Consider the following 27496-nt stretch of genomic DNA (forward strand, 5'->3'; position numbering starts at 1 on the left):
ATTGATTTTTTTCCTCTTTTTTAATAAGCTTATTTGTGGAACAAAATTTCTAACTTGGGGGCTTGATAGGGTTGAGACAAGGATTGCCTAGAACTTTATAACCCAGATTAGCCTCTAACTCACAGTCTTTCTGCCTCAGTCTTTGAAGAGCTGGCTAACAGAGGTAAGCCATCAATTCATAATTGAAGTTTCTAAATTTGAACAACAACAACAAAGATTATAGATTTTATTTTCACTCTAGTTCCAAGATTTGCAACTCTATTTCAGTTATCATTCCAATATTGGTACTTCTTATCAAGTTTATTTATCATACTGATCAACAAATAAAATGCTGAATAAAACATGTGAACATGACTACCTAGTTCAAGTATCTTAAAGGTTCGATTGTATCTTAAGTGTTAAAGTGATTGACATAAAATTGTTTATTTATTTTATTTTATTTTATTTTATTTTATTGATTTTTCGAGGCAGGGTTTCTCTGTGTAGCTTTGCGTCTTTCCTGGAACTCGCTTTGGAGACCAGGCTGGCCTTGAACTCACAGTGATCCGCCTGCCTCTGCCTCCTGAGTGCTGGGATTAAAGGCGTGTGCCACCACCACATGACTCATAAAATTGTTTATAAAAATTACATTTTATTTTAAACTGTAAGATAACCCACAATAAAGTTTCTTCTTGCCATTGCCACTTGTAACATGCATTTGCTGTCCCTGCTGCTACTTTATAGAGTTTATTAATTTTCTTTCCATTTTGGTATGGTGGGTCAGGCACACGACTGTAGACATGTTAGGCAATTTCCAATAATCCAGAATTGTACCGAATATGACTTTTGAAATTATTGTTTCAAATATTGTGTTCTTGAGCTCTGGAAGTTGTATTTGACCCGTGTGTGCTTATAACATATGGTACACCTACAGTCTCAACACTCAGCAGGCAGAGGATAAGAATAGTAAGTTTAAGACTGAACTGTGCTACACTGAAACCCCACCTCCCAAAATAAGAATTTAATTTGTTTTTTTCTCTCAATTAGACATATTTGTAAATATGTATATGTTTTCTTTGATATCTTTTTTGTTTTGTTTTCTTTGATCTCTTACAATGTATTTATAATAAAGTTTTTTGATGTACCTTTACTACATCACTCATACTTTTATCTTAATGTTAAATACCATGGACACTGAATTATTGAGAGGGATCGTGATGCCTTCCCACAGAGACTCTTTTTTTTCTTATTCTTCTTTTTATTAAGAATTTTTTTCATTCATTTTATATACCAATGACAGATCCCCCTCTCTTTCTTCCTCCTTCCCTCTCCTAGCCTCCACCCCCTGCAACCCATCCTCCATCCCCTCCTCCTCCAAGGTGAGGCTTCCCATGAGGAGTCAGCAGAGCCTGGTACATTCAGTTGAGGCAGGTCCAGGCACCTCCCCCTGCATCAAGGCTGTGTAAGATGACCCATCATAGGTAATAGGCTCCAAAAGCCAGCTCACGCACCAGGGATGGATCCTGATCCTACTGCCGGGGGGGGGGGGGGGGGAGCTTAAGCAGATGAAGCTATACACCTGCCTCTTTTTTTTTTTTTTTTTTTTTTTTTTTTTTTTTTTTTTTTTTTTGGTTTTTCGAGACAGGGTTTCTCTGCGTAGCTTTGCGCCTTACCTGGAGCTCACTTGGTAGCCCAGGCTGGCCTCGAACTCACGGAGATCCGCCTGGCTCTGCCTCCCGAGTGCTGGGATTAAAGGCGTGTGCCACCACCGCCCGGCTACACCTGCCTCTTAATGCTGGTTTGCACATCACTTTCCTGTTCAACCCAGAGAACTAAAGTATCTATGAAGCCACTGGTCTTTTGAAGATCTATTTCAGCTTAAAATAAAAATAGAGCACCCATTAGTCTAAAGCTGAGTTAGGCACTACACTAGGATGCTGTCTTTTGTGGATCCTCACTAAATGTCCTGTATATATAACATCATTGGAATCCAGGTGATCAGAGGAGTAGACATACTCCAATTCTATCTGTGCCTTAAAGCTTATTGGTTAGTGACTTTCCAAGAAGTGTGCCTGAGCTCTTAAATGTCCATAGCACAAGTGTACAGCTAAGTACAGAAGAAAGGACACAAAGAAAACTTCTACAAAGACATCAGAGCTTTACATATTTCCCCCTGCTTTGACACTCCTGTGAAGCCAAGATCATGGGACGCCTATCTCTGAAATCTGCCACATTGGGCCCAGGTTTCCCATTCTCTGTGCCATGAGTGTCTGAGAAAGCCAAGACCACCTAAAGGCTCACCTCATTTGATTCTTTTCTTTCTGTAATCACATTCCAGAAATACCAACTGTTACAAAATCTGAAAACAGTTGCTTCCTCTATCCTGTCAAGCTTTCTAGTTATTTAAAGAGGAACAGCATGCGCCATGTGAGTGATCCCATGATGCCAGAAACAGGTGTCTGTCTTACTGTATTTAGCAGTGTGACCCTAACATCTACATTTTACCTCAGAGATTTTTATTTCTAACACTTCAGATAAGAAATTGGGACACAGAGATGGAATTTTAGTAAGAAAAATGAAAAATGCTAATTATTAAGAAAATACGCAGATGTAGAGGTGGTGTTGACAAGAATAATGAATTAAAAATATTATTATAAGTAGATTGCGTTTTTGGAAGCCTAGATCTCAGTAAAGAGCCTCCAGCCACCTGATTCCTCATGGAGGATTCAGCTAGTTTTCCACTCTCATCCCCTCCCCACTATCAGAAAACACTTGTATATGGAATGTCAGAAAAAAAAATGTTGCAAGTCTGCTCAAAGCATTGTTGATATTTCACTGACTACAGAATGAATCCACGTCCTCACATTTAACAATAACTTGTAAAATGTTCTTTTAAGGATGCTTTCTGCATTCTTAAAAAGGTCCTTCAATACGTAGGAATTAATTTAACTGGAAATGCAATATGCCATCTGCCTATCTCCCCAAACCACTGGCTCAGAATTTGTCTTCAGATTCTCCAGGGTAAGTCCTACTTGGACTGCCTCTGTTCCTAGTCCACACAAATTCTCTAGGCCTGTAGTGTCTAACTCTTCAAAACCTTGACCTCTCAGTTCCATCACTATATTTCCACTGGAATCAAGAACTAGTAAAAATGTATTCTTCCTTGTGGGGGAGATTATCCTGCTCACATATGCCATGAAAAGAGAGAGACTCATTATTTTCTACTCTTTCCTCATCAATTATTTATTTATTAATACATTTATTAATTTATTTAAGCTTATATAGGTCTCACTATGTTGCCCAGTCTGGCCTTAAATTCACTCTAATCCCCCTGTCTCATCCTTTCATGTATTGAGAGTACAGCCATGTACCAATACAGCCAGATTTTCTCCATAACCTTACATAATGGTGTATTGAAATACTTCTGAATGAAAACAAATTTTGAAGCAAACACAATATATACTCAAAAATCCATCTCTTATAACAACACACTCCATTCATCTAAATTTTCTTTACTATAAAATCATTTTAAATGTACAATAGAATAGTCCTTTTCCAAATAATAATAATAATAAAAACTATAGGTATAGTAAGAGGAAAAAAAATCTCATCTTTTTCCTGGGCAAAATTCCCATGAACTCATTGCTGAGAATTAAATCACAAATTTTGTAAAAGCAGTCAAGCTGATATTGTGGGCAATGGGCTACTGTTTAATTTGCAATTACATGCACAATTTAGAAACCACTTTAAGATAATTTACCCTCAGGAGAATCACTACCATAACCTCTCCCATAAAGCACAATTCCAGGGGGAAAGGAAGCACATACAGAATAATTTAATAGAAAATAAGGATCTTAAATTTAGGGTACTAATCTCCCAGACTGAACAAAGTCCTCCATTCCAAAATTGTGGAACATGTTGACATGACGTTTATTCCCCAGTGTTAGATTCATTATGTCTGAGATTTGCAATTAAAACTGAAATGCAGTCAGCCTTGGGAGCCATTAAGTACAATGTGCTTTCCTATAGGTCATTCAGGGGACTAAAAACAAACACACACATAAAACATACCACTTTCACTCCTGTTTCTGATAATACAGCTGCATTATTTCCTTTGTTTAATATAATCCAAAGCCTCCCAGCACAGGCTCAGTGATAGGTGTCTTTGGAAAGTGTGCACACAGCTCTGGGACACAAAGGCAGCAAAGAAAGTGCCTTATTTAAAAGACACGCACAGAATGTGGAGGTTAGAGAGCACAGACAGTTTCTAATTTTGAGGAAAAGGTGTTATAATCCACCGAGTATTTCAATCAAGTGGAGACAGGATCAACTGTCTAGGAAAATGCCTTCTGACCCCTTGGTCTGTATGTTCACTAACTTACAAAATCTACTCAAATCACAGTTATGTTTTTATACAAAGAAATTCCAACAAGGCATTGCAAAGGACATAGATTCTGTGTCCCGGGGACAGCCCCAACTAGCACACTAGAAACCCTTAAGTGTGATCACGAAAGCTTTATTTTCCAAAATAGTAATTTTTAAAAAACACAAAGAATACACATTAAAGGGAGGCCATCTGGTATACCTTCTGCTGAGAGCTTTTTAGAGCAAAATTGCTCTGTGTGTAGAAAATATTATTGCAATATTCCTCTCTCTAAACACACTCATGATATGCATATAGAGATAATTATCAAAAAGACTGAGATATGCATTTCAATGGGGACTATATGTAGTGGGGGATTATCAACTTATGAAGTTTTTTGGTTCAGAGAATTATTCTTCCATCCTGCCATTAAGAAATATTCATCGATTAATACACTTTATTTTAACCAAGAAACACAGGGATGGGGAATATGTGAAACTAATTCATTATTTATGATTCATGTCTCTGGTTGAAGTTGTTAATAGAAAAACAACAGAAATAAAAAAAAAAAACTAAAGGTTAAAACTTGCAGTTGCTTGGCTTCCCTGAATCTGACTATCTATACTATCTCTATATCAACATGAGTAATTGGAAGTTGTTTTATTTCCAAAGCAATGATTTTTATCAGACAATCAAAGTCTACTTTAGCTTACAGTCATTACTTACCAAAGATCTAACAGACCAAAGGAGTCAAAAAAAAGTTTATAATGTGACAAAGTTCTCTTATTGAAGCAGAGCATTGAAATAGCATTTCCACATTCACAGCAATAATTAACAAGTCAAGTGTGAGACAGTGGAATATGTATACATTCTTCATGCAATCACCCAGACTCAAAGCCCAGGCAGGATTCAGCCTTACCTCCAGTTCACAAAGCAACACCCCAATATCAAGGAGCCTGTGCTCAATGTCCCACATCGTCTACCTGCTCTCCTCAGAGACGGTCCCAATTGGGAATAACTGTTTCATGTTTGCCCCTTTATAGCTTTAATCCCTCCCTTTTCTGGTCTCTTTTATTCTTTGAATTTATTCAAGTCCAGGCCATCATAAAAAAAAAAAAAACTGTGCACATATTGAATTCCTAGGTAAAATATCCTATCTGTCTAATCTCATTGTCCTCTAGACATCTTTGAAAGTTTGTCCTCACTAAGATGTAGGCTGTAATAAAAGCAGCTTCTTTTAAATTGTTTATGTTATCAATGGTAACTTCTTACGGAGAGTCAAGGAAAATGAGTTAGCTTTGAATGTATCACCATATTTTGTTTACTCTAATTCTTCCATATTTCTTACTTTTCAACTTGCTATCTAAGAGATATCTCCATAATACTATTTCCTTAGATGAATTCTTAATCAGTTATTCCAATCTTACTAAAATCCTATCTCTACTCTGAATGTATTATTATCTCAAAAACAGTACCATAATCCAGGTAATTGTTACAGTCAAAACTCGAGAGCTATCCTTGAGAAGAACACTGATCTAATTTATATCAACACATCATATTTTTTGCTGATTCATCCAAGCATTTGTCAACACTTAGGTTCTCAGGTAACCTATCTCTTGCTTGACTCGGTGACAAAACTCTAACTGGACACAAAAATTGACTCCTGTTCTGTCCCCCAAAGTCATTCATCAGGAGTCAGAATAGAAGATTTCTTTAAAAGAAAATAAATGAGATAATTCCACTTTCCAGTTTGAGTCATTTATCATCATACTTACAATAAAAAACAATATTTTTTCTTTGCATACTGTGACCTGCAATGTTCTATATGATCAGGCCCTAGGGATATGTCTGAAATAATTTCTTCCCATTTTCTTCCCTTTTACCTTCCCCCATGAACTACCACACCCCTTTTGCATAACAAGCTCAGACTTCTAACTGGATTTTCAATTATCAGTGCCTGCATGTCTGGAATACAGTATCTAATGTCCTAGATCACAGGACTCCTCACTTTATGCAGACATTTATTTCATCACAATATCTCTGCTCTCACACTCACTAACACAGTGTTCTCATTCACTCTCTCATAAACTTGATTATTTTTCTTCAGAGGATTTATAATTGGTAGGCAATGATGAAGAGTAGGGTTTTGTTTGTTTGTTTGTTTTGTGTGTGTGTGTGTTTCCTTTGGGGTTCTGTTATCAATTTGTATCATTTCCCCAACTACAATACTTGCTTTATGAGGGCATACTTATGAGGACAGGGATCTTGTTTATTTTCTCATCACTCTAGCCCTAACAAGTCAAGTATCCTGATGCATAGGAGATGCTTAATTAATAGTTTTTGAAAAACTAACTCAAGAAATCAAGTTCTAGCTATGAATGACTCACATGCACAGGCCATTCCTAGTCTTACAGACTCTAAAAGTACACCGATAATCATCAAATTCCTATCATATACCTAAATGAGAATGTCCCAGGTCTACAGGAAACTGTAAAAATCCATCATGTTCCTTTGTCCTAAGACATGAAAAATTATACCTTTTTTTTGCTATACTCTGTCCATGATGAAAGCCTAACACAGTTTATATATAAATAAGAGTTTTTCAAATTTTAAGATAATAGTTTTTCTCTTAAGAGCTTTACCAAAATATCCTACTAACTGAGAAATAGAAAAGAAAAAAATACCAAAAGGTACTTACCTCCCTTTTTCTACTAAGAGTAACACATCTAATTTTTCTCCATTTTGAATCATTGTGCTGATTGCTGGAGAGATAAAAGGATGAATATTTCTTTTAATGTTAAAATGTGCTTAAATACACAATTAATACAATTTAGTCACAAGTTTGGGGTTAAGGCTTCCAAATTCCATGTGAAGTTGCCATTATCACATGCAATCAGGAGGTGCGTCCCAACATCAAGGTGTGGGGGTCCTCTTACTTAGCTCCTGAAGTCTTCTGAGGTGCATTCTCTCTTCCTGAGCTTCTTGCGTTTGAAGGCAAAAACACAAACTAGACTTGTCCATAGCAAACCAGCCTTTTCTCCACTGGTCCAGGGCATGGCAGTCTTTGTAGAAGAGTTGACCAATCAAATCATAGTCAGCTTCTGTTAAGTTTTCAGCAACAAAGGGAACAAAATGCTGTTAAAACAAATACAGAAAAGTAAGAAAGACAGTGAAAATAGGAAAGCCCTTCCCTATCTACAGATAGAGGGGAAAATGGAAAACTTATCTTCGTTTTCCTATTTTAAAGGCTCTTACGTAAATGCCAAATTCAAAATAATCAGTTAAAAAATGCTACAAAACACAAAGTAAACAGGTAATATATATTTTTAAATAGCAGCACCATATGCCTTGTTTCTTATTATATATGCAAAATAGTAACTATTCTTTCTTGGTTTGTGGAATCTTGGAAAAGGTCAGGTTCCCACAAGTGCTCCATTTATATCATTTGCTAAATCTGTTCCTTTCATCATGTACATTGGGGTAAGTAATATACCCATGAGAAGGTACAGGAAAAAATGTCTTTGCAATAGGAATTACTCCATCTTAATCATCAAAAATACAGTTAACTCATAAGAATGTTTTTTATCAATGTTCTACGTGAACTTGTTTTTTGCAGGGCCTGGAAGTCTGCTTTTAACCTTTTTTGATGGCCATCTTTGAAAATATGAAAAAATTTCTTCCTAGAATTGTAGTTAAAATGTCCATGGATTTTGAAACTCAACCATAGACCTCGAGTTAAGGATCTTTCCTGGACCTAGCAAATATAAAAATTTAAATACCTTGGCTATTGTCTCTGTCCATTTTCTTTGAATCTGAGATGTCTCAGCTCCAAACAAAAAGACACGTTCTGAGGGTAAGTAGATCTCAAAGACAAAGATGGGCCTACAACAAGCATAAATAAAAAGACACCACCACACAGAATTAATGAATATCATTTAAAACTTTAAAAATCAAAAGAAAAGCAAATTAGTTAATAATCAGTTTTTATGACATTGACAAATATTTAATAGAAAAATAGCACCTTCAACTGACTCTCAAGTAGGATAGATTGGTCATTATGTAATAATGACAACAGAGGTCTTGCAATTTAATATAAATAACATCATTGCAAAATCTCTTTTATCATAAAAATTACTAAAATCTCTGTTCACAAAACTGTTTTTTTTTAAATGTGTATACATTTTCATTAACTATACTGCAAAACAAACACAGTAAGAAGCTTTCACATCAGTGTGTCTCAGGTTCATTCAAGTTTTTAAATAAGTAAAATAGGTTATATAAATAATTCTTAATCCTGTAATTTCAACATTTTGAGACCACGAAAGTACTCAAATATATCTCAAAATTTATCTTTTAATATGATATTTAATATGTTTAAGGGTTGTGGATGTTGATCAGTGGTCGTGTTCATCTGATACTTTGTTTATTTTAACATGAGCCAATAATCACTTTTCTTTTTTCTCATCTTTCTTATTCTTTTCTTTTTTTATCTGTTTTATTTTTTTAATTTTTTTTAACATTTTTCTCTTTATTTTACATATTGACTATAGATTCCCCTACCTCATCTCCTCCAATTTCCTCCTCCTGACTCTCATCTACTCCTCTCCCAATCCCTCACTCCTCCATCTCCATTCAGAAAGGGGCAGGCCTCCCATATGCTTGAACACAGCATGGCACATCAAATTGTGGTAGGACTGAGCTTTTCCCCCTGCATAAAGCTGGGCCAGGTAATCCAGCATGGGCAACAGGTTCCCAAAAGTCAGCTAAGTGCCAGGGACAGGTGGTGATCTCACTGCTAGGAGCCTTACAAACAGACCAAGCTACAGGACTATCCCACACATGCAGGCTCCGTAACTGTTCATAGCAGCATTATTTGTAATAGCCAGAACTTGGAAACAACCTAGATGCCCCTCAACCAAAGAATGGATACGGAAAATGTGCTACATTTACACAACGGGCTATTACTCAGCTGTAAAAATCAGTGACCTCATAGGATTTGCAGGCAAATGGATGGAACTAGAAAAAATAATCCTGAGTGAGGTAATCTAGATCCAGAAAGACAAACATAGTATGTACTCACTCATAAGTGGATATCAGAAGTAAAGTACAGGATAAGCAACCTACAGTCCATAGCCCCAAGGAGGCTAGATAGCAAAGAAGGCCCAAAGAGGAATACATGGATTTCCCTGGGAAGGGGAAATAGAAGAGATCTCCTGGGTAAACTGGGGGTGGGAGTCGGGTTGGGGGGGAAGGAAACTTGAGAAGTTAATTGGGTGGGCTGGGTGCAGGAGGCAATTTGGGGGTAGAATGGAGGGCTAGGGAGAAACCTGATGCCAGGGAAACTCACAAGAATCCACAATAATGATCCCAGCTAAGACTCCTAGCAACAGTGGAGAAGGTGCCTAACCTGGCCATCTACTGTAATCAGATTGATAACTACCCTAATTGTCATCAGAGAGCCTTTATCCAGTAACTGATGGAGTCAAATGCAGAGATCCATGGCCAAGCACTGGGCAGAGCTCTGGGAGCCGTCCTGAGGAAAGGGAAGAGGGATCCTAAGAGCCAGGGGAGTCAAGGTCATGACATAGGAACCCACAGGGACAGCTGACCTGAGCTTCTGGGAGTACACTGACTCTGGACCAACAGTTAGGGAGCTTGCATGGGACCAACCTAGGTGCCTTCTGCATATGTGTGACAGTTTTCTTCTGTTTTGTTGTTGTTGTTTTCTTTTCGAGATAGGGTTTCTCTGTGTAGCTTTGCGCCTTTCCTGGATCTCACTTTGTAGACCAGGCTGGCTTTGAACTCACAGAGATCTGCCTGCCTCTGCCTCCTGAGTGCTGGGATTGAAGGCGTGCACCACCACCGCCTGGCAGTTTTCTTCTGTTTTATATATGATATCGTTTAAACAAATATATGATTCCTGCTTTTAGTCTACTATTTATATTTATCAGAGAAACAAAAGTATTTCAATGATCAACAATGTGGTGTTATAGTATTAACTACTTTTTAGAGAATTTCATATAGAGGTTTCAGTTGAAATGAACTGGCTGGAAGATATCATAGAATCTTTTTACAGGAAGCAAAGGAAGAACATGAAAGATAACTAAATCCTCATCACCTGGTACAAGGACTACCAATCCCTTTCACCTCCCAGATAGATGTTCAAGGGTAGACATACCCAGTATTCAAATAGAAGTCCTCTTTATGGACAGCCAGGCAGATAACTTCACTGATGTTAATGGTACCATTAGGTGTGGTACACTTGTCATTTTCGTAGTAACTCAAGAAGCCGCCTTCCAAAACACACCACTTTTTATTTATCTCTAAGAATATAAAACAAAGTAAATAATAAATGGAACCATAATATAAACTTTTTAAAAATAAATCATGACTGTATTCCAATAAAGAAATGGAAAAAATCCCTATTTTAGAAAAGAAACATCAGACTACTTCATAGGATATAAAGTTGATACTTTTGCTTGCAAATAAATTCTCATCTAATAGTAAAGGATATACCAGACAAAAATGAATATGACATTGATGACCAGAGAAGCAGGCCAATTCATAAAGTGAAAAGCTGCAACACAACCATGGAACCACAAAGACTGTGGTCTTCACAGAGGATATGGAGAGAAAAAAACGAGCAAAAACTAAAAGCACATCTACTGAGTCAGATGGATGTAAAAAAAATGTTCCAAATCCACAATGTCCGTAGTATCTTATTTAGGGGTCAGCACATCATGGATAGGGTCCAAATTCGACCACCATCACCTGATACAATAAAATTTTTTTGTTACAGTGATATTTGTTCCTTATGGATGGCCTGTGCCCCATTTGCCACTTCAAGGACTAAGCTAACACAGAAATTATCTGACCCCCAAAGTTTAAAATATTGCTACGAGTCCCTTTTAAGAAAAGGTTACTATAATCCCAGCACACGGGAGGCAGAGCCAGGCAGATCTCTGTGAGTTCGAGGCCAGCCTGGGCTACCAAGTGAGCTCCAGGAAAGGCGCAAAGCTACGCAGAGAAACCTTGTCTCGAAAAACCAAAAAAAAAAAAAAAAGGTTACTAATCCTTGATTATGTCTATAGAGAAGAGCCACAGAAATGGTTTTAGTTGTGGAAGATACTCAGGTATGAGTTTTGTGCATTTTTATTACTTTAATAATTATATTTGAGAGAGTAAAGATAAGCAAAAAAGGAAGACAGGGAAAATTAATTCAACGTGAAAGTGTAAAGGAACCCTTTACTCCTCTGGATCCAATTTATGTCTCTTGTTACCTGACAGTGACCCAATTCAGTACAGCTGACTGAACCTCCACAAGAGGAATATGTACCCAGAGATTGAGACCTGAGACAGACCTTGAGTCACAATATTAAAACAGTAGATGAACTATGCTTAGGATCAAAACATATAAGCTTAATGTGCACTAAGAATTTCTTTCATAGTTTTTTGTTCCATGTTTTTGTCTTCACAGCCCACCTTTATCAGATGGAAAGCTGCACTGTACCCATCAAAAATCACTTTGTAACGTGATTTACAAAGGAAAAACATTTTGATAGGAGGAAAGTATATTAAATACTAATCCATTCCCATTCCCTCCCCTAACCCCCAAGCCGATGGTACTGTAGGACACAAGATCTAATTTCAAAGGGAGCGCGCGCGCACGCGCACGCACGCACACACACACACACACACACACACACACACACACACACACACGCACACTCAGAAAAAAGAACCTACACTTCATTTTAAAAAAAACAAACAAACAAAAAGAATTCTTCTGAAAGATGACAGATGGTACATTCAAATGAAAGCAATCACAAAGAATTAAGCAATGTCCTGCAAGGGTCCAGAAAGGGTCGATGGGCTCACACTTCATGAGTATAGAATGAGAAGAGAAGAAATTATATTTGGATTTGTCCAGGTAGGGCCACTCCCAAGCCCTACCTCCCCAACCCGCATCCTTACCACCCATACCCACCTCCAAGCCCCATTCCCATCCCCCATTCTCACTCCCACCTCATGCTAAGTTGCTAAGCAACATCATTCCTAAGCTACAAGAAAACTGGGTCTCTTACTCTAAAAAGAGTAAACAGGTCAAATTCTAAACTATGACTTAAGCGCTGCCTGAAGTCACAGTAAAGCTTACTATAGGAACAAAGTAGCTACATGACAGTCTGCTCACGAGACAGAGTAGCTGTCAATTATCTTGCCACATTTAGTAAAAGATTAGAGCCAGGACTTACTCACGACTCATTTAATACTCTGCAAGAGGCTGGGTTCAGCCTTCTGACTGACTATTTAAAAAAAGACTAGAAAGAGGGTAGTTCTCCCAGAGCCCTCAGGACAGCCTTGGGGACACCTGGATTTTAACCCAGTGATGCAGATGTAACAATTGATGCCAGAAGTATAAAGGGCTATACTTCTGTTGTTGGATGCCAATTGTGTGATAATTGGTGAACATGTAAGTTCAGAGTAGCATGATAATCACATAATCAATAAATGTTAATATTATTTTTAAAATTTTAAACTTGACAGAAAGTATCCAGTCTAAAATACTTTGAGGGGAAAAAAAAAGAAGCCTAGACATCAGTAGACTTTCAACATTTGATTTGGAAGTTTAAGTTGACCTTTGTAAAGAAATACACACTGAGGTAATTCAAATAAAGGAAACTTCTGAAAATAATAATGCTGTAGGATGTTCTGTATGGTGAATGTGTTGCTCTGACTGGCCAGGAGTCAGGCAGGAGGAAGTATAGGTGGAACAAGGAGGAGAAGAATTCTGGGAAGTGGAAGGCTGAGTCAGAGACACTGCCAGCTGTCATCATGAGAAGCAGCATGTGAAGATGCCAGTATGCCACGAGCCACGTGGCAAGGTATAGATTTATAGAAATGGATTAATTTGAGATATAAGAACAGTTAGCAAGAAGCCTGCCATGGCCATACAGTTTGTAAGCAATACAAGTCTCTGTATTTACTTGGTTGGGTCTGAGCAGCTGTGGGACTGGCGGGTGAGAGAGATTTGTCCTGACTGTGGGCCAGGCAGGAAAACTCTAGCTACATAATAAGAAAATAAAAAGCATGAGTGAGAGAAAGACAGAGAGAAAGAAAAAAACACAAATATGAGGATAAAACACTAATATTTGTATCGTATGAGCTATATACACATGGACATTCTTCATACAATCTTCTAAGTTTCCATAAGTCTCAAATTAAGTCAAAACTATGAGAGAAAAAGTCCATTGACTTGATTCTTGAACCTTCTTTTATCCCTTCATTGGACTCATTTTTTTTTTTTTTGAGACAGGGTTTCTCTGTGTAGCTTTGCGCCTTTCCTGGAGCTCACTTGGTAGCCCAGGCTGGCCTCGAACTCACAGAGATCCGCCTGGCTCTGCCTCCCAAGTGCTGGGATTAAAGGCGAGCACCACCACCGCCCGGCTTCATTGGACTCTTAAGAAAGAACATTAATAAGAAGCTAAGAAAAAGATGATACAACATTTGGAAAAACAGCAGCCAGAAACCCTGAGGCTGGCAGGACTGACATACTCAGAAAACCTGAAAAGGAGACTTAGGAACAACCAGCAGAATAAGCCCTCTATGGCCCCCGGAAAAGAGAGTTAACAGAGGCATGGTCAGTGCTCAGAGGAAGGCGATATGTTATTCCAGGGACTCAAAATTCTGAGTCACAGTATATATCCTGTGCCATCACAGAGTAAAAAAATGTCCTGAAAGACCAGCAATTTTTAGATGAAAATTATTTTCCCTAAAAGTATTTTTAAAAAGAAAGCCTATATATTAACAAAAGCAGTTCATGAACTAATTTGAAAAGACAGATGACCGGAATAACCTTCCTAAAAGAAGAAAACGAGGATGACACAATGTCTGTCACAAAGGCACACAGTGCCAGAGATTCCTATTCTATACCAAGTCTTCACTGCAGTTTACAATCCCCTTAATGGGAAATGTGTTTGAAATGAAAGTCACGTAGCTGCCCTTTCCCCCCATTAGGAGCCATGGAGGAGCAGGCCATTCCCAGAAGTGAGCAATGAGAGAAAATTCCATGCTTCCCCAAGCTTCTACAAAATAGTTCTTCATGTTTGGGGAGCAGGTTTCTATTGTAGCACACAGATTCAGAGCTACAACCACCCAGGCTCCTCAGACACAACAGGAGGAGGCAGCCACAGAAATGGATACTGGGGATATACTACCTGGCCAGGTGATCAGGTTAAACAGGATGCAGGAAATGGAAAACAAAACTACCATACCCTGCAGAGGTCAGCCCCTCCTAGTCCTTCAGGACTCATGAGATTGTTCCTCTCTCAGAAGACAACTGGCAACCATTCAAAGGCCTTAAACACACAGTGCCCAAAGGAATGATGCACAGAACAAATGTGAATGCAGAAGCTAATTAGGTAATTTCTAATGGGAAACAAATGACAGGTCTCTTTAAAGAGGGGGCTCCAGAGAAGTGTGGGCTTAAATGGAATCAGTGCTGTAGATCTGTCGTGTCTATAACATCACTTACTTTGGAAATGGGTCAGAGGTCAGACAAGCTAGGCATGGTTCTTGTCTTCGAAAGTCATAGAATAACAAAGGTGAGATAGGAAATCTTGACATTCCTGTTGATTTGGGAAGCTACTCTTTAACCACTGAGCAAAACACCTGTATGCATATTACATGATCAGACCATATGACCACTTTTAAAGTGTCATAGTAGAGAAGTCCTATATTCTAATATGTGTGTGCACAACGAGTCTGAGATGGTTAAGGCAAAGCTATTACTTTCCAAAACCATGAAGTCATTTCCTAAAGTGATGATATTCAGCTCCCACTTATGAGAGGAATATGCACCAGTAATTTTTCTCATTTAAGTAAATATGCTTCAGCCTTGGAAACATATTTTTTAAAGAAATGTAAACAACTTAGGCTTTTCCTAGAATAAAGGACTTTAAAAATTCCTCATTAATGTATGAAATTAAGTATAAACAGAACAGAATAGGAGTCTCTAGAAAACCCTATCAACCACTTTCTTTTTAAAACCCAAAGGCTGCACAAACTAATCAAAGCCAGATACCAGGGGAAACACACAGGGTTGAGGAAGGGAGACGGAAAACAAAACCAGGATGCTATTATTCAGCTCTGTGCGGAGGTATAACAAGGCTATCAATCTTTCTTTTCATGAACACTAAACTGAGAAAAGAAAAAGCAAAATACAGATCTGTCTTCATAAGCAAGAGCTACAAGAACTTGAGATCTGGAAAAGCCACTTTGACAATGTGAAACCTCTGTGACTCTGAAGAATGCATGCATTTCATTCCCAGACTCCTGTCTTCATGTTTAATCACTTTGTTTTCTGCCTGGGCTGACAAGGGCTGATGGAGTGGTACTGTCCAGCGCTTGCCTCTCAGAGGCAAAGGTGACAGCCACACTTTAATCTCTACATCTTTCCAAACAATTCATTTTCTTCCCATAAAGCTGACATCCAACAATAGCAGCAGCACTGCCGAATCTTGAGAGGGCCAATAACAGGCCCAGAAACACACGCTTATTCAGAGTTCTGCTTCCACTTCTTGGAGGAGCTTTTTCTTAACAACATATGCTTTATGCCAGCAACTGTACCTTTTAATGTGAAAGTTTCCCCATTTCTGTGCAGGAGTGGTGATATCCATGACAAGACTCTCAATGCCTGCCTGAAACTTAGAGGATACTGGACCCTACATATCATATTTTCCAAAGAATACATAAAGTTTAAATTATAAATTAGGTATTGTGGGAAATTAACAATACATAATAATATAACTATAAAATACTTCAATAAAAAATTTAAATCTATAAATTTTTCTGGAATTTTATTCAGTTAACTTTTTTTTCATCTTAGTTGACTACTGACAGTTAAACTGAAATCACTGGTTAACAATCAAACCACACATACAATCAACGACTACTAACAAGTGACTTTGACATTTTTAAGCAGCTAATAACATTCTTAAAGATACAGTTGTTCATTCCATAAACATTTCTCATGTGGTAACTAAGTATTAACATTGATTTGGACACCAAATATTTAATGAACCTGAACAAAACAGAATCAATGCACAACTGATCCCTCGCTCCTCAGGGAAGGAGAAACAAACAAATGACGAAGGGGTTGTCTTAGACATGGTAAGCGCCACATTAGAACTGCACAGCATCCTCAGAAGGTGATGACCTAACAGGGTAGAGGACATTTGCATAAAGTGACAGAGAGACCTTACTATGTAGCAATGAGCCAACCCCTGAAAAATAAGATAGTATCACACTGGAGACAGGACTTCCAGATGTGGCGGGAGGAAAGAATACAGCCTTTTAAGAAATAAGAGCTATGGAGCCAGTCATGGGCATGTAGAAGGAACGCCCACAAATGAAGAGTGCAGCCAAAGACAACTTCCAGGTCTTAAACACAAGTACCAGGGCACATCGGCAGTGGGAGCCTACTGTCTTCCCTTGGGCAATGGATGAACGGGACCTGAGTTCTATTCTGAAAGGAATTAAGTCTGTTTTGGTTGTTTTTAAAAAGATCACAGTGAAGCTAAGGTAAATATAAGGGGACCAAAAGGCAGTTCTGTGGCATAGGCAGGGCCTGGGATAAGCAGAGCTGGGCTGCTGTCAGTAGATTCGGTTTGAGCGTGAATCTATAAACTGTGCCAATAAATTAGATAGAAAAAGACATTCAAAGAATATCTTACCAGGAGGGAATTTTTAAATGAAATAATTTCTAGTGCACTATGTAACTAAATCTTAGATATCTGCTTGAAATTACATTTACAAAAACATTTCAGATGAAAAAAATAAAAAAAAAACCTAATTAACTTCCATGTATCGTCAGCCAGCTCTGCATATCCATGGGTGCCGAACCCATAGATCCAAACCAATTACTAATGAAAAATACCCCAAATGTTTTACATCTTTACTAAATGTACACATATTTCTTTTCTTGTCAGTATCTCCTACCAATATTAGGTAGTAACTTCTTTCAATGCATTCCTATCATGTAATATAAAAAAATCTACAGATGATTAGAAACATATGGGAGAAAAAAATGTTAAGTAACATGAGAACATTGTTCCACTTTATGCAGGGGACATAAGTATGAGTAGTCAGTTTAGTATCTACAAAGGTCTTGAACCCAACACTCTGTAAAAAGCTAATCACATGGACCAAGACAAACTTCTTTCACTTTTGATGTAAAATGTACTTCAAAATATTTAAAGTTAACTCCTGAAATCTAAAGGGGAAAATCCATAATAAATTTTTAGAGCATCAAATGTGCATTACTCAATTCCAGGGTATTTTTTTAAGCATGTTTGAAAAAAGACCTTAAAGAGATCTGATGAGTCTATTATTAGTCTAGACAATAGTTTATTATATTGAAAAACTGAAAGGAAAATTTCTGTTTCATGTTCTTGCCTTGACCTCTACTAAATTCAAGACTGAAGAATGGCTCTAGAACACTCTAGAAATCAGGAAGGGCATTGGCAGGTACTTTGGTTTTTTTGTTTGTTTGTTTGTTTGTTTGTTTTGTATTATGCAGAGTTTAGTAATTGTTAGATTTGATGCATGGTTTACCCTCACAAACCTTTGGTGAAGCTTGTCATTTATTATCTCTTGGTCAAATAAAAGAAAACAATAAAAATCACTGCATTGTTTAAAAAGAATAACAACCATTAAATAGCTTAAAGCAGAAAATGGCGTTCATTCCTTCTGTCCCCATCAGAAGGCAGTCACAGTGAAGAGGCTGTAACCCAGCCAGGATTGAAATACTGAATCAGGACTGGCTCCTTCCTCCTTCCTGGGAAAACTAACGAACATCAGTTTGGTCTAGACTCTATGTGGCCAATTACTGAGCACAAAGTCCTTAAAGCAGAGTGTGACAGGATAGATTTTTTTGTTTTGAAGAATCTAATGATACACCGTTTAACCTAATTTCTACTTTGAGATATATAACTTAAAAAAAAAAAGCTTAAGCACACTTAATAAATCTGAAATTAAAAATGCTCCAAACATCTGGAAAAAATTCGATTCAAGAATCAATAGCCCCCAAATTTATAATTTCTTAGATTTAAGATTCTTTTCTTCCTTTTTGTATTAGGAACATATAATTAGTAAAGCCTATGAAAATATTCCCAAGTCCAAACAACAACAAACAAACAAAAACAAAAACAAAAAACCTAAAACCTGAAATCTGAAATAATTCTGGTCTGAAGCATTTCTGATGAGAGATATTGCAAAGAACTTATAGTGAATAGTCACTACAAACGAGCAAACATCAGGTAAAAGGGTTAGCCAGAGAAAAAAATCCAAGAGGAGCAGGAAGGATACCTTCAAGTAGCTTTTTCTCTGTAGAGACTCTGGAAGCAGGAGCAGGGGCCTGGTATAAGAAGTCACAGAGGAAGGTGGACTGGGCAGCCTCCTGACTTGAACCTCCCTCAGAATGAACATCATGCTGAGGAAAGTCTAGAAAAGGCAAAAAAAATTTACATTTAAACCCCAAACATAATAAAGTTCCTTTTGTTTAGGAATTTGTGATGGAGTTTTGAACTAAAAGAAAAATAATTCCTGATTTATGACCAAATAAATACAGAGAGATTTATTTTGCTTTGTATAAAATTTGCAAATAAGCACTTAAGCCATACTCACTATTCAAATATGAAAACAGGATTTAATTTTGGAAGAAATGATTATGTCAGATTAACTATTTTAATCTCCCATTTATAAGATTAAAGCTCATAAAAGATATACAAATCCTATACTTTTTCTCCTGTAAAGAAGTACATTAGTAATTATGTCATTTTTCTTGTTTGAAAAATTAATATATTTGTGCTTCATTTTTTTCAGGTATATATCTGAAGAGAGCAGTCAGTATAGGGTGAAGGACAAACCTGAGAACTTGTTATGGTAGAGAAATTCCATCTGCAGACTCTGCCCAGCCTTTTTGGCCAGCAGGTAGGGGGTACTGTGCACAGGATCTCCTGTCGCACACATGACATCTGCTCCACTGAACAGCAGGGCCATTGTTTCCAGAACATCTGGCTTTACCACCGCAGCACACAGAGCCTGGCCATTGAAAAAAAACATACACCATTTATGGGAAGTGAATGCGAGTCTAGCTCTTAAAAGGAATGCAAGTTCGACAATGTATTTATGAAGCCTGTATTTCTTTTTTCCTATACTAATGAAAACAATGACCTGAATCAGTGAGTGGGCATCAAAGGTCTACACTGCATGGGTTAAAGTCATAAGTTAATGCTTCAAAGTCTCGGTCCACTCTCTTGGTTCTAGGATATGCTCTTTCTGAACCTTCCAATCCATCATGGATGCTCCGGAAGATTTGTTCTGCTATTATTCTGTAATGGCTGGGGCTAAGAAATTTAATACATTTCAAATGTAATAAAGTGTCCACTAAAAAATGATCTACACTAAGAGTGTTGAGAAATATATATATATTTATATATATATATATATATATATATATATATATATATATATATTACAATTTGTGCATAATGTTATATTTAATTCACCTTATTTAACTCTTCTTTGGTCAGAGATGCTAAAAGCGTCTTTCTAAATTTTCCTTCTTTGTATTTCTGGGTAATAAAGATTTTTCTCTTTTCAACTGGTGAATCCATGTGTAATTCTTCTTCTTTTTGCAGGTTACCAGCCCAAAAGTCATTAGCTCTCTTGTTTCCGATGACAATAAATAGCTGAAATGGAAAAGGCAAAAAGAAAATGTATTTCATTAAATGTGTTTGAACCTTCAAATTTGATTCGCATCCTAAACTAAAACCCAGTTCAATATAAAATACAAGAGAGAGCATGAAAGCCTGTGTTCTTTGGTTTTTTTGGGTTTTTTTTTTTTTTTTTTTTTTTTTTTTTTTTTTTTTTTTTCGAGACAGGGTTTCTCTGCGTAGCTTTGCGCCTTTCCTGGAGCTCACTTGGTAGCCCAGGCTGGCCTCGAACTCACAGAGATCCGCCTGGCTCTGCCTCCCGAGTGCTGGGATTAAAGGCGTGCGCCACCACCGCCCGGCCGAAAGCCTGTGTTCTTAAGGCATATGATGAGAGACAGTAGGCAGCAGACATTATTTCTACTGCAGCAACAGCTGGGAAACTAAGCACACACCACACAAATGCAACAAGAGCAGCCTTAATGAACACATATTGAGACAGATTCATTTAAATGATTGTGTAGCTAGTCTGTCTCAAGGAGAGACAGTGGAACAGGAGAGGAAATAGAGACAGAAACAGTGAGATAGAACCTGTGGGTTAATGACAAAGCTCAGCACAGATACAGAATGATAAATTCTGCCAAACTGCTTCATTTCCTTTTCTCATACTTTTCCATATGAGTTAAAAAAAGAAATAGAGTTCTCACTTTCATCAGAGTTGCCACATCTTTACCTCCTGAGTATCATTAAAGTTCTTTGTAGTCTTTATTTTAAAAATAACTATCTAATTTGAGAAGCTAAGTGTCATTTTTATACCATGGTGGGAATTTCATCTATGAACTTTGTAGCAGGAATCTTAAAGAGTCTTATTAATAAAAATCAAACCTGAGCCAGGTATTGGGGTGAATTGGGAGATCAGAGAACCAGAATAAGCCACAGCTACCTCTCCTTGCTGGATGCTCAGCTGGTCTTGTTTCCTCAGACTGGAGGCCTCTGAGTCCTCATCCAGAATGGGTCTCAGCTGAACTGTGCTGCTAGAAGCCTGAAAGCTTAACCGGCCAAATGTTTAACCAGCCAAATCCTGCTAGTTTCTGATCCTCACCCCCTTTCTGCTTTCTACCACCACTCCCTGGGATTAAAGGCGTGAGTCACTGTGCTTGGCTGTATCCTTGAACACATGGATTTCTGCTTCTGGAATGCTAGGATTAAAGGCATGTGCTATCACTGCCTATCTTAAGTATCTAGTGGCTTTTCCGTTCTCTGACCCCAGATAAGTTTATTAAGGTACACAATATTTTGGGGAACACAATACCACCACAGAATTTCTTTATAAAAGCAATCACTGCCTATTGCCAATCTCATCCAGTCTTTGTTCACATGGCCCAGCAAACAGGACTTACCTCAATGAGCTCATTACTCCAAATACTAGCATCCATTTTCAGACTTCTAACCTTAGAGTCTTTAGGGCCCAATGATCTATGTTGTCCTAAAGGAAGATACAATTACATTTCCATTTTAATTTGAATGTGAATTTATTTTGCTTTGTTTTTTAAAATGTGTATTGGAGGGCTGAAAATATAGTTCAGTGGTTAAGAGCTTGCCCACCTGTGTGAGACCCTATCTTCAATTCCCAGCAATGCCCTCCTTTCCCAGCCCATACACATATGAGTGCATGTGAGGGATGTTAAGTTAGGAAAGTACTTGCCTTGCATGTAAAGACCTAAATTCAATCCCCAGAAACCACATAAAAATATCTAGGCATGGTGGTCTGTACTTGTAATCCCAATGTTGGGATCCTTTGGGTTTGATGGCCAACCAGCCTAGATAATTTCTATGTTAGTGAGATAACTTTTCTGACAAAATTAACTAGCTAACAAACTAACTAAATAAGTAAATAAATAAATGTGGATGCTACCTGAGGAACAACACTGAAGGTTGTCCCCCAACATCCACATGAATGTGTGTACCTGCTTAAATATAAGCACACACAAAATGTGTATAGGTATGTATGCATGTATATATGTGTACACATAACATCAATTTAAAGCATCCCAGTACCTACTCTCCTAACTGCCCAAAACACTAAGAGTATTTATGGTGGTAATACAAAATCAAAAGCATACCAACCAAAATGGGTAACAATTATTAGCTTTTCAATAATCATGTATTTCCATAAAACTATACTTCAAAAATAATATACATGTATGTATATACATATGTAAGTACATAGTCCTGTGTGTGTGTGTGTGTGTGTGTGTGTGTGTGTGTGTGTGTGTGTGTGTGTGTGTGTGTGTGTAAATAGCCTGGGATTACCAAACTATTTTTTCCCCTTGGCAGTATGGGGATGAGCATATGCCTTTGTACCTGCTAGAAATGTTCTAATTTTGAGCTATTTTTATAAAAAGGTAAAACCTTTATGTTCAGTTAAATCTCATGCATGTAAATATAGCTACCAACACCAGACAAGTGTAGTAAAAATGAGCATAGAGACCCAATATTGACATCCTATGCTACTGCTTCCTCTGAAGAAAGGAAGCGGAGAATTAAGTACAGTATAAATCCACTCTCAGACACAATTGATACACAAGTAAATGTCTCAAGTAAGCTAAAATGAAAAACATTTATATAAGAACTTTCATTGATCTTAAGGACAGACACTTTGCCTAGGAACAGTCAAGATTCTGCACTTTGTAGTATACTAAATCAGAGGCTCTTTTCCTTCTTTATTGAAGAGGTAAAGATACTTTAGGGCACAAAGTCCTGTAGCAGGAGTTCACATTGCTTTGCACTTTTAATTATAACCTAAAAGCAACATTAGCAGCCTGTGAGTTGCAGAAGGAGATGCTAAAGCAGTCTATGTAAGAATAGATAAGCTCAGAGAACCAAAGATATGGCTTAGCAGTTAAGAGAACTGGTTGCTCTTACAGAGGACCAGGGTTCAATTCCCAGAACCCATAGTGTAGCTGACAATCATCTATAATTATAGTTTCAAGGGACCCTATGGCCTTTTCTGGCCTACATGGGTACAAGACACTCACATGGCCACAGATATGATTGCAGGCAAAATACTAATACTGATAAAAATTTAAAAATGGAATATATGAGCTCTAATGGAGAAAGGGGACAGTGCAGAAATAGAAGTGTCAGTGAGATGACATGGGCTTTAAAGAAAGCATATAGCTTAAGAGTGTCTCTTTCATTTTAGATCTTAGTGTAAGGTAGGCAGTACAACTTCTTACTAATAAGGACAAGGATGACAATATGCAGGCTTACACACTGGGCTAGAGGCAGCAATGATGGCTCTACTTCTGGTGTGCTATTTTTCAAGTGTCTTTGGAAAACTGAACTGAGATTCTCACAGGGTAGAAAAAATCATCTTCTTAATGAGCACTCAATACAAATGATAAGTAACATTGATGCAAAGAATGAGGATTGAAAACAGAGCCCAAGGCACACATGTACTTCAGCCACATGAAGTGGTGAGGTCACCTAAGCGTGGATGACAGCTACTAAGAAAGCAAGACAGCATGGCTTACTGAAGTGAAGGGGCGCCGACATCAAAGACAGACATACTAACACAGATCTCAAATATTACAGAGAAAACAAACAGTATGAATGGAGACTGATAGGCAAAATACACTGGTAAGAATACTGTAAATACTTGTACTGAATGGAGAGAAACGAAGGCTGCTTACAAAATGTTGAAGGAAAAGGAAGTTAAAGAAATGAAGAAAACCCATGCTGGTGACTGTGTAGTCACAAAGACACTCAAGTTTGAAAGGGGAAAGCGAATAGAGAGCAATGCAAAGAAGGAACTGAAGAGCTTGGGAGGATCAGTGTTAAGAAGGTAGACTGAGGCAAGTTTACATGATGAAACAAGAAACCAGTTTAAAGACTCAAGAGACTAAGTAAGTGATGAACTGACGCTAGGGAGGGAGGAAAGAAACGGAACACAAGAGGAATAGGAAGAAGCAAAATAAAAAAAGCTCTCTCTCTCTCTCTCCTAATGAGATGGGACAGAAGAGAAAGAAAAAAAAACTATGTAGAGAATCACAGGTGACTGATGTTTTCTGCTACTATGATGTTAATTAAGTGGTCAAGAAAGCTAATAAATGCCATGGGACAGAGCTCCAGAAAGTGCCGAAACTTCTCGACAATTGCTGGAGTGGTGTTGCTCATTGTCTCTTCTTGACTGAGTCAGAAGCTCTTTTCCTGTCCTGTCTCTGGGCCTAATAGTCAACTCTAATCTTGTCCTTATCCTCTATTGTAATAACAATTTCTGTGCCTGTCTAAAGAACTTTATGTCATATAGGTTTCTACCTCTGTAAACCCGCATCAGAACAGCTGGTACTATTGGTAAATTCTGTCTTCTTAATTTGGAGTCAGGGTATCTGTAGAGTAGAAGGCAAGGCGGGCAGAGAGTCTGGGAGACTAAAGTTGGCTAAGCTTCTCCAAGTGCTCCATAAAGCATTTCATAGATAAAAGTTCACTTCTATCCACTCCCTTGGATATGGATCAGGGCTCATAGATACACTGAGATGCCAGACAACCAAGTCTAAGGTCACAAGAAGGAAGGCATTTGTGGCACTAGCTCTTTTCATAAGCATCAGTTCTGTTGGGAAACATTCCAGTTCAAATTCATACTATAGGAGATGTCAGATCCAGCATACAAGGATAGAGCCTGAACATCTTCAATATATATATATAAAAAAATACACTTTAAAGAAATGATTAGACCACTACTGAAAGTATTCATGCAAGCATGCAAACTTATTCTGGTTGTATTCTAAAATCATCCCCCAAAATTTAAACATGTTATTTTTTTAAAAAAAAAAATCTATGCATGGACTAGTAAACTCAAAATATTATTACATACTTAAAAATTAATTTTTATCAAATGCACATAGAACTGAATATAGAATTATATGATATTTCTAAATGGTCTTCTATTTAATAAGGTTTATCTCATTTCACTTTTCACAACCATTACCGAGGACACAGTATGTTTGATGACAAAGAACAGCCAGTGCCAATTTGCAACCAAGCAGGGATGAGCAAAGCGCATCACTAATTACCTGCACACTTCTTACAAATGACAACACAGAGATTGATGGATGCCCAGTCAGGATCTGGGGCTTTACAATCCGCACAGCTTCTGTTGGATTCATTGAACCAAATCTTCTCAGCTACTTCATAATCAGAGAGAGTTTCTGCTATCGACTGCTGCACAGCTTCAATCCAGTCCTGTTTCTCCTTCTCAGACTCTGCTGTGAAGCTGGAACAATTAACATTTCTGCATTATTGATCTCCCTTATACAGGCCAATTAAGCAGGGTGTTCAGTTTGCATATTCATTTCAGCCACAAATTAAATAGTAGCTAAAATGAACCCTGCTGGGTGGTATTGGATTGTCTTTTTCTATTAAAAGTTATCTAATTTAACAAATCAGTTTCTTTTTCTTCTGATTTTCCATACTGCTGATGGCTCTGCTCACAGATCTTTAACCAAAATCAGCACATTTATTATTTCTGATCAAGACATACAGGAATTGCCTTGGTAGGTCAAAGCAAATGAGAGTCATGTCTCTAAAGCAGTGGATTATATAATAATCCAAAAAAGACTGGCAGTGTTTCATGACTGCTGGAATATTTTGCCAGGAAAGTATGTCATCATAGTCTAAAACTAAAATTATCAAAAAGAAAAAAAAAAACACCCACCAGAAATTGTGATTTTTTTTCAGATTTAAAAATGGAAATTTTTAATTAGAAGACTCTCCAGATGGCATTAAGAGACTGAGAAACAAGAAAAGTTTTAAATGGTTACTATTTTAAAGGATTTCTAACTCAATTTTAGCCAGCTCTGACACAATCTGATTTCTTAGTACTGGATAGATGTCTCACAAAAAAGTGACAAAATATTAAACAGCAATGTTGCCCTTCAAAAAAGATTTATTGATTGTTTATTATAGGTAATATCCACATATGCCATAAATGACTCACAACAAAACCCACTGTAAGTTATTGCCACATTATAATTTTTGTTCTATGAACTATAATGACTTGAAGTATAATGAAAATAATTGGTAGTTTACCATTCTAAGCAGTCCATAAAATAAGTGGCTTATAGAAATTGTACTTTCTGAAGAACTCTTTGATTACATCATTCCTACAATACTAACTGATTCTTATTGATTTCAAGTTCTCCTAGAGGTCCTAGAGGTTAGTTACAGCCAGGATTACTGTTCAGTGGAGGCTAAAATCTCTCTCTCTCTCTCTCTCTCTCTCTCTCTCTCTCTCTCTCTCTCTGTGTGTGTGTGTGTGTGTGTGTGTGTGTGTAATGTGTATGTGTGTATGTGTGTATGTGTGATATGCAATATGCTGAGGGTGGAAACCAAGGGTTTGTGCATGCTAGACAAACGCAATGCCACTTATCTACAATCTAAGCTCTAGATCTGCAAGTGTGAAAAATAAAGCTTATTATTCTTTATTTGTTAATTTTAATCAAAATTGGAGCCCACAGACATATTTTGAGAAGCAAAGTATGAGATACTCAAGAGTACCTCAGCAATAATTATATCATCCAAAACCTAGAACAATTGCCTCTGACTCACAAACAACCTGACCTGTGTCATTTGGGACAAATGTATTAATGTAGTTGCACTCAACAAATTGCCTATGTCTATACTACACATATGGAATCATTATACATGATTAAAATATGTTAAGTACATTAAGTATTTATTATTCATTGTCATAGTGATGCAATTCCTCAAGTATCATAATACATTTTATTATACATAATATATATATACATATATATAATCAAAATGATAAGATATTTGAATTAATAACTTTATGTGAGGCATTAAACCCAGAAAGATTCTAAGCTGAGTCACTGGAAGAAATCACATTCAGCAACTGTAATTAAAAGCCAGTCATAAAGGATTCATTCTGTTAGGCTTAAAGAAAATAAACACAACCTGAAGTCAATGCAACACTATTTTATTTCTTCTATATGTGAAAGAGTTAACAGATTCATTATGATCAGTTTATAAACAAAGTACTGCAAAAAGAAGTAATCCAAGACTCATGAAGAAAATATCTTGGTTACTTACATAGTTCTCCAAGCCACTTTCACAGTGACTTCCTACATGCCTAGTAAGTTGTGGACAAGAACAGATGATTTTTACCATTCTATACAATGTAACACAACTGCCAGCATTATGAAATGAATTTTCCAGGCCTTTTCGAAGTCATAAAAACGAATACTCACACACACACACACACAAAATGTTTTAAATAGCTTACCTGAAACTCCTGTAGGGAGTGATTATCTCAAAAGACTGTTTCACAGCTCGATCTACTTGCTTTACATTTGCAACATTCATAGGAATTACAGTAATACCAAGTCCACTCTTAAAATCCTAGTATGGAGCAAAAATACAA

General features: G+C 37.3%; 1 protein-coding gene across 2 annotated transcripts in view; it reads right to left on the minus strand.

Moving 5' to 3' along the window:
- Nucleotides 1–27496, minus strand: part of Arap2 (ArfGAP with RhoGAP domain, ankyrin repeat and PH domain 2) — a 183066-nt gene that overhangs the window by 68625 nt on the left and 86945 nt on the right. For both annotated transcript variants that reach the window (XM_076546320.1, XM_076546321.1), the window contains exons 10-19: nt 27359–27474; nt 25128–25327; nt 21453–21538; nt 19909–20091; nt 19267–19441; nt 18707–18841; nt 10521–10665; nt 8122–8224; nt 7279–7477; nt 7041–7104 (exon numbers count right to left, since the gene is read on the minus strand). In XM_076546320.1, the coding sequence (XP_076402435.1) occupies nt 7041–7104; nt 7279–7477; nt 8122–8224; nt 10521–10665; nt 18707–18841; nt 19267–19441; nt 19909–20091; nt 21453–21538; nt 25128–25327; nt 27359–27474 (1406 nt within the window). The remainder of the gene's footprint in view (nt 1–7040; nt 7105–7278; nt 7478–8121; nt 8225–10520; nt 10666–18706; nt 18842–19266; nt 19442–19908; nt 20092–21452; nt 21539–25127; nt 25328–27358; nt 27475–27496) is intronic.

This window comes from Peromyscus maniculatus, chromosome 10 (genome assembly GCF_049852395.1).
Source record: "Peromyscus maniculatus bairdii isolate BWxNUB_F1_BW_parent chromosome 10, HU_Pman_BW_mat_3.1, whole genome shotgun sequence".
Classification (NCBI taxonomy): domain Eukaryota; kingdom Metazoa; phylum Chordata; class Mammalia; order Rodentia; family Cricetidae; genus Peromyscus; species Peromyscus maniculatus.